This window comes from Micropterus salmoides, unplaced genomic scaffold (assembly GCF_014851395.1).
Source record: "Micropterus salmoides isolate LMB-PRFRI ecotype aquatic unplaced genomic scaffold, ASM1485139v1 Ms_hic_scaffold_21, whole genome shotgun sequence".
Classification (NCBI taxonomy): domain Eukaryota; kingdom Metazoa; phylum Chordata; class Actinopteri; order Centrarchiformes; family Centrarchidae; genus Micropterus; species Micropterus salmoides.
Window position 1 is genome coordinate 23,383,526 of NW_024041262.1, and position 11,232 is coordinate 23,394,757.

General features: G+C 39.4%; 1 protein-coding gene across 1 annotated transcript in view; it reads left to right on the plus strand.

Annotated features, from left to right (window-relative positions):
- The window catches only part of LOC119915677 (transmembrane protein 150A-like), a 31,871-nt gene extending 22,862 nt beyond the window's left edge, over positions 1-9,009 (plus strand). The window contains exons 7-8 of the mRNA XM_038735340.1: positions 6,416-6,593; positions 7,797-9,009. Coding sequence (XP_038591268.1) covers positions 6,416-6,593; positions 7,797-8,044 — 426 coding nt within the window. The 3' untranslated portion in view covers positions 8,045-9,009. The remainder of the gene's footprint in view (positions 1-6,415; positions 6,594-7,796) is intronic.
- Positions 9,010-11,232: the final 2,223 nt, after the last annotated feature.

An 11,232-nucleotide genomic window follows, 5' to 3' on the forward strand; every position in this document is an offset into this window, starting at 1 on the left:
GAGAGACTAACTGATCTGTGAGCAATTTGTTTCTGCGCCCACAGACACAAAAGCATTTAAAACTTTTCACACAGATTACTGGTTGCAATTATTTTTAAAAAATAACAGGGGCCATAGTTAGTGTTTGTCATCTGCTCTGTCTGTGGATTTGACATTGTGACAACCAGACTGTCATCAAACTCTGAATGAATATTCATACTCTACAGAGGATGAACCCTCTAAACATGCAGAAGATAAACCAATAAAAGTTTCACTTCTTTTCAGCCCCACAAAAAATAAAAGATGCAGTCGGGTGGGCGGTACAACAAAATTAGATCTGATAACAAGAAACACCAGCACAAGAATTACCAATATTGATACAGATAGTTTATTATTAAAAGTGAATCCTTCATTAATAGGCTTCTGGATACACCTTCATTGTCATGGAGTGATTTGCCAAACATTTCTTTTTTACCATTCTCTGTGAATCCTTTGAACTAACAGGTAAACACTGCATGCATGGACTAAGAAAGGTGTTCATGTGTCCAGAACATTACCAAGATTGATCCAATTTTGTAGGGAACACGATCATATTGGCACTAGGATTGCTACTCAAAACAAGAATTAGTATCGGTAGTATTGATACTTTAGGTATCGACGGGTTGATACTTAAATCCCCTAATAGAAGGCTGTTAAGGCTATAAAATGGCAAAGTCGTCTGTATATTGTTCTTTGTGATTAAGTAGTCATTTATATCGTCAATGGCCCATTAGGTGAGTTTAAAGGTGGAACTATACTTCTACAGCAATCCGATTATATCGCGTCATTTGGAGTAATCAACTGGGTTATATAACTAAATACTTCTGCGAATGATAGATTAATCATATTGGAAGCTGAATCTGGTCGATACACATGTGTAAGTGATGCCTCTGCTGGTTGAATAACACTCCACTGTGTCGCAGCTGATGAGCCTCTGTGATGAGCTTCTCTCCTGCAGTCTCTTAGTGCTTTGTAGACCTGCCAAGCAAATCTCTTTTGATGTTCTGTTTGTTCTGTCTGCAGATTGTCTGGCAGCTTCTCTGTGGTAGTTTTTAATCTTAAAAACAGGACGTTTTGACTGCGTGTTGTGTGTCTGTGTTCCTGCCCTCGGTACAGTCAAGAGAAGTTCAGTTTAAGGAGGCGCTCCCATGATGGAGTCCCCACTTTTGTGCCGATTTGTACCCTTGGTTCGGAAAAGCAGTTGCGATAAAGACAGGTCAGATTTACTGAAGACAATGAACACACATATGCTTGTTCAGTAGATGCACAGGGACATGGACACTGCACATACTGGCACACACCTGCACAGGCATGTCGTGTTTTTGCACTCAAGGCTTCCAGTGCAGAGTTTTCATCTCCTCAGGTGTTAAATCTGGTGCTGAACATGTGTTAACTGTGGGCTTCTGCCAGGAATGTAGTTCAGCATGCAGAGTTTTATAGTGACATTTACGTGTTCAGGCATGGGAAGTGGTGGGGAAAAACACATTTACTCACGTACTGTTATTAATTTTGTACATGAGGATTTCTGTGTCTATTATACTCCATTACATTTCAGAGGGAAATATTATTCTTTTTACTCCACTGCATTTATTCTACAGCTGTGGTTGCTGTTTGTACAGCAGATTCAGAGTTTACAATGAGCTTGTAAAAGATGGTGCACTGTTATATGAATATGTCTGTGTATACTATATTTTAAACTTGCTCCATTCAAACCAGGAGGAATGTTCAAGGTCATCCACAGAAGTGTATTATTGTCTTTACACTTGTTAAAGCACTTTGTAACTTGTTTTTGAAAAGTGCTCTACAAATAAAGATTATTATTATTATTATTATTATTATTATTATTATAAGTGTTTTCACTTATCCTGGCTAATTGGACTTTTGCTCAGGTTAAAGTTTTGTAGAGCTACTATGCTGTAATTACAGAAGATCACCAAAACTAATGAATAAATACAAATTATAAAACGTGCTAGCCTCTCTCACCCTGACAGGTGCAACAAAATGGAGTTTCAAAAGATGGACCGCAGCTTTGTACATGTAGCTGTGAAACTTGAGACTTACATGTAGTATTTGCATATTTTCTATACTAGAGTTTTTTAAACATGATTTGTTTCATGTATTTTGTCAGTCTGCCTGTCGATGTATCTTGACATCTATCTGGATACTTTTATTTTTAAAAGTGAAGTACATTTTGCTGATGAAACTTTTGTTCTTTAACTTAAGGGTAACCTGTGAAATTTTATTGGAAACAAAGTTTCTGTTTACAGACGGTCTTAAACTGGACTTTTTTGCATTAAGAGGGACAAGTCAAGGTTAAATCCAACTTTACTGCTGTGTATCTTCACACGTCACTTGCAAAAATACCGGAACAGTCCCGAATTACGAGCAGCTGTCCCGACCCCTTTCTGGTTTGTCCCGAAAATTAGACCTAACATGAGTTTTGATTATAGCCTAATTAAACATTAAATACTGATCGTTGTGTAGTTCTCTTGCTCCAGCAGGGGTTGCAGGTTATCTGTCCATTGTGTCAACAGCGTTGTAACTAATAACAGACAGGGGATTTCATGAACAAATATAATTAATTTTAGTGTTGTGTTTTGATTTTCACGTGTTTTAATGTTCATTGACACTCAATGTACCGGTAGCCACGCCCCCATTCTCATCTGGTCACCCTAATGTTGAGTGTTTGTTCACAAATCAAAAACAAATTAGTACGTACTCAGAAATACACTAATTCAGTAACGCAAAACTTTTTACATCATAGAATTACTACCTTAACTTCTACCTGCACTAACAGCATTTTTTGGCCACCTGGGGGCAGCAGAAACAAGAAAATGTCAGTGAACACATCACTGACGTATTCTCGCCTTTCAAATTAAAACTGGGGCAGGCAACGTTTGAGAAACTAGCAAGAGACGGCTAGACTTTAAAAAACTGCTCAAAACATCCCACACCCTCCATCCAAAACACATTTACAGTACAGAGTGTGTGCAGGTAGACAGAATTGCTTATTTACAAATCCAGCAGTTGCAGAGCAACACTATCATTCATTCAGAGACGTGTTTCTTTCCAGTCTGATGAATATTAGTTCGATATTCATAACACACTACTTAGTCTTTGCTGAGTATTCATTGAATTGTCATTTTATACTGTGTGTGGCTGCGGCTGACGTCCCAGTTTGACTCCTGTACATGTCTCTTTAACTATAATTCGGGGTACATCATCCAATTCACCCACGAGTGGTTAAGGGTCCTCCCCCTCTTCTCTCTGATTGGCTGCAGGGCCCTCCTCCCTGTCTGTGCTAAGTCGTGTATAATGAACCTCAGTGTTTGCCTTGGAGTAAACATGGCAGGAGTCCTTGAAGGGCTGATGTACTGTATAAACACGGTCCATACTGACACATCTACAGAGTCATAAACAACCACGTACACACAAGGGCTGTTTATATCTCGGAGACGAAGTGTTGATGTTGGACTGGAGTTTCTGGAAATCATGAATGAGGCAGCGCGGTGGCTCGATGGTTAGCACTGTCGCCTGGGTTCGAATCCCTGCTGGAGCTTTCTGTGTGGAGTTTGCAAGTTCTCCCTGTGTTTGCGTGGGTTTCCTCCAGGTGCTCCAGTTTCTCCTCACCATCATAAACATGTATGTTGGGTTAATTTCTCCAGTCAGTTCCCTTGACCACTGGCTTATATATGGTGTTGGTCCTCGGGCTCTACACAGTTGGCTGCAAACTGCTCCAAATTAGGATGGGTTGAATACAGAGAACTAAATTCGCACACGTTGTACCGAGTATTATTGTATAAGTGACAATAAAGTTGATTTGATTTTGATTGAGAAGGCCAAAGAGAGGCATGAAAGTGACATGACAGCTCCCCAAAAGTGAAGCCAGAACATCTTGATCGCCCCCTGGTGGCTGGCTGCAGTAAACGTGTAAATGTTGGGTAGTTTTTGTCACGCTGATGTTTGTTCAAGTGTTAATTTTTCTGATGAGCCGGTGTTTCACATCATGATTGACAGACGAGCCCTGCTTGTGATTGAGTCGGGCGGACCTTGATACATGGGCTCCAACCTCGAGTCCTAATGTGCAGACTCTAGCTCCAAATGATGTCACCAGCGCATATCCCGTATATCTGAGCTTCATTTTTGTATAGTGGGAGGAAGTGGAGCTGTGTTGTCCATGAATTTTTGGCACTTTTTCTTGATATATGCCCCCCAAATCTTTAAATCTTGTCTCTGATTGCTGCACTTTTCAATCAAATGGAAATATTCTAGATGTGTTGTGCATTGTTTTATACACATTTCACCAACCTTGGCAAATTTAATACTTTCAGAAACTTTCCACAAGTATTTAAAATAACTGGGTTCAAATAAAGTTGCAGCATGAGTTTGTAATGACTTACCCACAGACAGGTCAGTGGGGTTTCGGTAAAAAGAGGGTCCAACTGCAGACCTTGTGTCTGAAGAAGAGAGTAGAGTCCCCAGATAAGAGGTGGTGAACAATGCTGAATGTGTAGATTTGTTGGTTTTCCTCTAATGTTCTTGTTGAATTTCATATTTGAAACTGCATCTTAAATGGATGCAGCCTCCTCACTGCAAAGTACTTCTCCTAGTCTACACATGAATAGACAACTTTTAGGTGGTTTGTGTTGAACCAGAACGTATGTCTGCTTGCTCTCTGGTCTCTTCCCTGTAATTACAACACTTAAACGGCTGTGGTGTCTTCTACAATGCACCTCTGTCATTCACTCACACAACTCCATGTTCAGGATGTGTCATCACCATACCAGCTGCTGCTTTGAAAATATGTGTGCACAGAATACAGGAACTAATCAGACATGTATAAATGCAGGGAAGATTCACTTCCTCTGTTAATGAAGCTGAAACTGGATGATAAAATTACAGTACCATGCTGTTCATCAGCTCTTGAGTTTAAGTTGACACGGCTTCGTCTCTTTCAGTGTCAGAGATGATAATTGAGATGATCTCGTGTCCTTTGTAAATTGGTGTCATTACAGTTTTTTTTCTCTCATCTTGTATTTTCAGGGTGCAGATCGCCTTGTCTTTGTCCTGTGAGGTTCTATGTCAGATGTTACTGTAAGAGTAATTACCCACAATGCCTGTGTTAGGTCACGATGGCCCCTGTGTTATGTGTTCGTGTGTCATTTGTGTTTTTGTCAGCTTTGTTGTGTCCAGACGTCCCCACAAGGAATGAGGCTCAGATGTTTTTTAGATTTAGACTTAAGGTTGAGGGTTAACCTTTTGCACGTGTTTTTAAGGGTCAAGAAAATGAGCGTGGAGAGAATTTAATCAGTATATTAGCAACACAAATGTGTTCAGCATCAGCTCACTTGTACCAGATTTAGTATAATATTCAGATAAAGCACATGTGAGATGGTTATCTTGAAAAACAGAAACTAAACATCCATCATCTTTGAACTAAATGCAAATGTTAGCATGCTAACATGCTCGCAGTGACAATGTTGCAGATGTTTATAATGTTGACCATGTTCACCACCGGTTTGTGCTTTATTCTGGTATTGCTGGACTTGAGTGCAGCGTTTGATACTATTGACCACGGCATTCTTTTGGACAGACCGAAGCGCTGGGTGGGTATATGAAAACTGTTCTGAGCTGGTTTACCTCATACTTGTCAAATAGGAAGTGTTGTGTTTCTATTAACAATTTTAAGTCTTTGTTCTCTTTTATTAATTATGGTTATAAGTTAATCGTGAGAGGAAGATGAATGTGTGTACCTAATTTCATGGCAATCCATCAAAGCGTTTAGACGAGACATTTTACAAAACAAAAACACAAATGCGAACCTCAAGGTGGCGCTACAGGAAAAGTCTCCACAGTCTGCTACATCGTCTGGGACCCATGAATGTGTGTACAAACATTTGTTCCCCTCTAAGATATTTTCAGGATAAGTGAAGACTTGTCTGGGGGATGACCATTAGGATTCAGCCTCTTGGCAACATGAATGTCTGCCCAAAGTTGTTGAGATATTTCAGTCTGGACAAAAGTGGAGGACCAATCGACTCTCCGTTCGCAAAGCCATGCTGCTAGCGTGGCTAAAAACAGAAGAAAGATGGGACAGGACAAAATGCAAGACATTAAAAATAAACTGCAGCTGACGAGGAAGCAAGAGTAACAACAGGGCAGAAACTAAAACTACTGGTTATGTATGAGGATGCCCATTCTTGTAATGTTATATGAAGTAATTCCCTCCTGTCCCCACGAGTACAAACATTAGGTGATAATGGAATAGTGAGACCTACATGATGACCCAAAACCTCTTCTTACATTTCTGTAAACAAACTAATACTGTGCAAATTCCCTGAGGTTAAATAGTAGCCTGCCTAGCAGGAATTTAAGTGTTTGTGTGTTTATTTCTCAGGTGGATTTTGCCAAAGTCCTCCACTACGTTGGGGCCGGAGTAGCCTTCCCCTCCAGCATGCTGTTTGTGTGTCTTCAGTCGGCTCTTACCTACAGACTGGCCAAGACCCAGGAGGAGTACCGAATGGGTCACTTACGTGTTGGGATGACCCTGCTGGCGCTGATCGCCTTGGTGCTCAGTATCCTACCAAAATGAAGCAAATGCTGTGTTTCGGCTAGCATTGTCTTTTTAGCAAAAGTCGTAATGTTTAAGGAATTTTTTTCTTTTGCTTTGTGAGTTTTAGACTGTAAAAGAAGACACACCTACTATACACTTTTGCTTAATACTGTATATATAGATATACAGATACAGATTAATTCCCAACTTCAGGGAATTTTGTGGAGCTCTGAAGTGAATTGTGACATCTAGTTTCCTGAATGGCATGGAGGTGTGTGTTACGTTTCGCTTGCACGATCTTGAGTGTAAGTTTCTTGGCTGTCACTCTGACTATGATGCTCTATCATCCTTCCCTCATGTTCAGAGGTTATGTGCGTAAACTGTGTTACATGGCCCCCTGCTGCAGAAAACGCAGTCTTACATCCCTCTGCATGAAGAGAGCACGGCTGAATCCAAACATCCACCCTCTGGACTTTTGAAAATGGCCCTTAAAGGTCTTCGGCCGTACATATTGTAACATGTCTGACCTGCTCTCTGTCGTCGCGTCACATTTGCAAGGGCACAAGGAGATAAAATATACTTTAAGACAAGATCTCGAGTACAATGCCAAAAGCTCGACAAAATAAGCCATCTGTCATATTTTTTCGAGCATATCCAAACCAAATTTACCTTGGTAACTATTGTACGATAAGCAGTGGTGGAGGAAGTATTCAGATCCTTTGTTTAAGTTAAAGTACTACAAATGTACTAGTGCCTGCATTGCAAATGTTACATAATGTTACATACTTTTACTTAAGTATTAAAAGTAAAAGAAAATGGCCCCTGTGACTGTTATCAATTGTTTTGTCCAACCAACAGTCCAAACCTCAAAATTATTAAAAATAAATTTTTACATTTGTGAAGCTGGAACCATGAAATGTGTTTGCATGAAAAGTGATTTAAACGATAATTTTATGTCAATCAATGAATCGATTGAACAGACATTGGTTTCAGCTCTACTTTATATATTGTCAGGTGCAGTAGTTTAATTTAAAACAAAGCATCATATTTTATTAACTTAATGTGTTTTGTGTGCAAAAATGTTAATTCATAAAGTAACTAGTAACTAAAGTTGTCTTCGTACTTTCATTCTTTAGATAACACACCCATAATGTCTCTGTGTGTTCACTGACCTTGTCTCACTCCTGCTGTGCAGCCATTGTTCTCCTTAACCTCTGATCTCCAGGTGGAGTTTTCTTTTGCCAGGAGAGCTTCACCCTGCAGCACGCCTCTGCCGTCTTTGAGTGGATCTACTGCATGCTCATAATGCTCTTCTATGGGACTTTTGCCTTTGAGTTCGGGGGCATGTCGGGGGACACCCTGATGGTCCTGTCCAGAGGAGGGGGAGTACAGAGCTTCTCCACATCTGAACACAAGACAGAGGTGGGCAGCGGCTCCAACCACCACCAGCCTGAGAGCTTATCGATTCTGTAACCAAACTTCAGTGTGCTTCAGCATCCCTGGAGGTCAAAGGGCAACATACAAGGGCCAATCTGGAAGACACCAACATATAGTCTAGAGCCTGGAAGCTGCATCCTGCATATCCTTACACTCAGTTTTGCACATAGCCATTGTGCCAAAGCTTTTCTGCTCAGCAGTGATCAAAGATTCAGACTTTACAGACTTGTCCTGCTTTGTAAAAGCGCAGGCCTCACTGCAAAACATTGCACAATATTGTAAGTGCCTTTCTGAAATACAAAGGCCACCAAAGAGATATACATGTACACTCACGCACACAGTCCTTGCTGTTTGTTTTAATTCTCTTACTGAAACAATCACTCTCTGAATTCCTGGCAGAAGTGGCCTTTTATCAGATTGAATGTCCTGGAAAGGCCTTGATGTCGCTCCTTGCCGAGCAGAAAGCGGTTTGTTTAAACATTCAGACACCAAGATAAGAATTGTTTACTCAGGAAGTTTGTTACATAATCAGCTTTTGCTCTTTACCTCACTAGTAAGGTGAAGTTTTCCAAAAAAAACTTTGACAATAGATGGAAAGTTGCTGTGTGCCAAGAATAATTTGTTAAATTCAGTGTGCGTGAAATGTTATTAAAACATTTTTTTTATGTCCCAAAATATGTCGGTTCTTGTTGGACAGTTTTTAATGTTTTTCTAAGTGTATCTTCAAGTTATGATATCCAAAGAAACTTTATGACAATATGGACCAAGTAGCTGCCTCGTATTGCACAGATAAGCTCTGTTGTATATTTTGTTGTATCAACTCTTGCATTATTGCTCTCAGTTACAATGACACTTACAGTTTCAATGGGACCAAACTATTCAGTAGAGAGGAATGTTGTCATGCTGGATTTGATAATATACAGAAATACTTTTCCAAAAAAAGAATTCATAAATGTATGCAGAGAACAAAAGAATTAAAGCAAAGTGGTGGGAAAAGATGATTTTGTGGTTTTATGCAGTCCTTGTTAAAATATTTTTATTGTTCAAAAATCATTTACATAATTTTCCCGGACTAATGACACCGTATGTGGTTCACCTTCAGATGAGACGTATCCCTCTCAAGGTTGCAGATTCACAAGGGACTTCTTTGGGAATCCATCGTTTTTTTTCACATCATTCTCATCCTTGCTTTGCAAGTGTCTGCAGGTCTCCATGGTGATGGTGGTTCACACTGTTTTAGTATCAAATAATATAAAACTGTTTGTGAAGATTCTCAGTCATCTTCAGGCATCTAGTTCTCTAAGGTGGGTTAAAATAAAGGGCAACTGGACTTGGATTGAGGTTGCATAAAGACGTTGTTTCACCTGTTATACAAGAGGCTTCATCAAATCTGAACTGAAGAGAACCACAGAAGCGTCTTGGATGAGAGGTGAAACGTCTTCAAACAACCTCAACCAAGTCCTGTTGCCCTTGATTTTACCTTTCCTTGGAGTTAATCTCAAGCAACGACCTTAAAAGAAGAAGTTCAGAATACAGCTTTGCGCATCAATTTCCTACTGAAACTCTAAAACTAGTAAGCCTTTCAGTCTATACTGAATGTAACCATTTAAAAATCTTTAAGGCTTCCGATTGTCCAACTAAAACCTGCAGATATTCTGTTAAATAAAAAGCATTCAGGCTTTCTCGAATGCCCAAGTTATGAGTCTTCTTTGGAACATCGACTGTGTTTCCTGATCACGTCTCAAGTGTCTGCAGGTGTTCATATTGTTTTAGTACCAAATAATATGAAACTTAAGTCAGTTTCATCTCGGACGTGGACCTAGGAAGAAAATATAATGGTTTGTGCAATGATTTCATACCGAAAAAGAAAACAAGAGCTCTGAATACTATTAAGTCTGAATGTAATCACTTTCAGATCTTCAAAGGCTTTGGGTCATCCAGTGTAGCAGACTGTTTACTAACAGTGAGCTATCTACCATATAGAAATACTGACAATAACAAAAATATATGACATAAATGTTGAAACATGCAGGTTTTCTCAAATTCCCACCTGAAAAGTCACTAATGTTTGAAACATCTTTGGGACATCTAACTGTGTTTCTCCCTCTCTGAGATCATCTTTATTTTGTCTTTTTGCATAGATCAAGTGTCTGCAGGCCATTTGGTTTAATACCAAATAATATAAAACAATATTTTAATCTCAAATATGGACCTTAGACACGGGCACAGAGTCAATTTAATAGACATGCACAAGTTTGTTCATTGATTTCTGACATCACATCTTTAAGTTTAAGACCTTAAAGGGCTTCAGATTATAAAACTAAATCCTGCAGACACTCTGCTAGCAGCCAGCTATCTATTGTATAAAAATACTGACAACAATATAATAATAATAAAATATCTAGTGTAAGAATTGCTGACATCTGAAACGTCTTTGGGGCATCTGCTGTATATCTTCTGTGATCACATCTCGCCTTTGTTTTGCTTCAGATCATCCAGTAACATTAAACCCCTGCAGATACTCCAACTGTCTATTGTATGAAATAAATGTGAGGAGGCATTTCTCTAATTCCAAATTTATGAGTCGCTGCCATTTGATATCTGCTGTCTATCTTCCCCTCCTGTCATGACATCTCTTCGTTTTGCAGTCATTTTGTGGAGTGTCTGCAGGTCTTGATAAAATCTTAAAAGTTTTAATACCAAATGATATAAAACTATAAAACTCCCATCGACGTTGGAAGAAATAAAATTCTGGGTACAGTTTTGATTTCATGCTGAAAATCAAAACATCAAGACCTCTAAAAACTACTGACACTTACAGTCTTTACTGAATATACCTTTAAGATCTTTAAAAGGTTTAGATGATCCAAAGTAACGCTAAAACCCGCAGACACTCTGCTAGCATCGTACAGTATTAATCATATAAAAATACTGACAACAATAACAAAAATTTAGATTTTAACTTAAGACACTGAAGTGGTTTCCACAATGTACCCGTAAACATGGCTGCTCTCCCTTTAAATTTGGTCATTCACTTATTACTGGACAGAAAAGTCAGGATCTCTCGACCAGTTTAGGTGTGAAACAAGCTGCAGGCATGCAACTGTACGCTGAATCTATGGGACAAAAATACCAAGTCGCTCGCTCATATTTCAGGTTACTATTGAGGGGCTTTCAATTACAGATGAGACCTCTTTCCCACCGTCCAATCACCAGCGGTTATC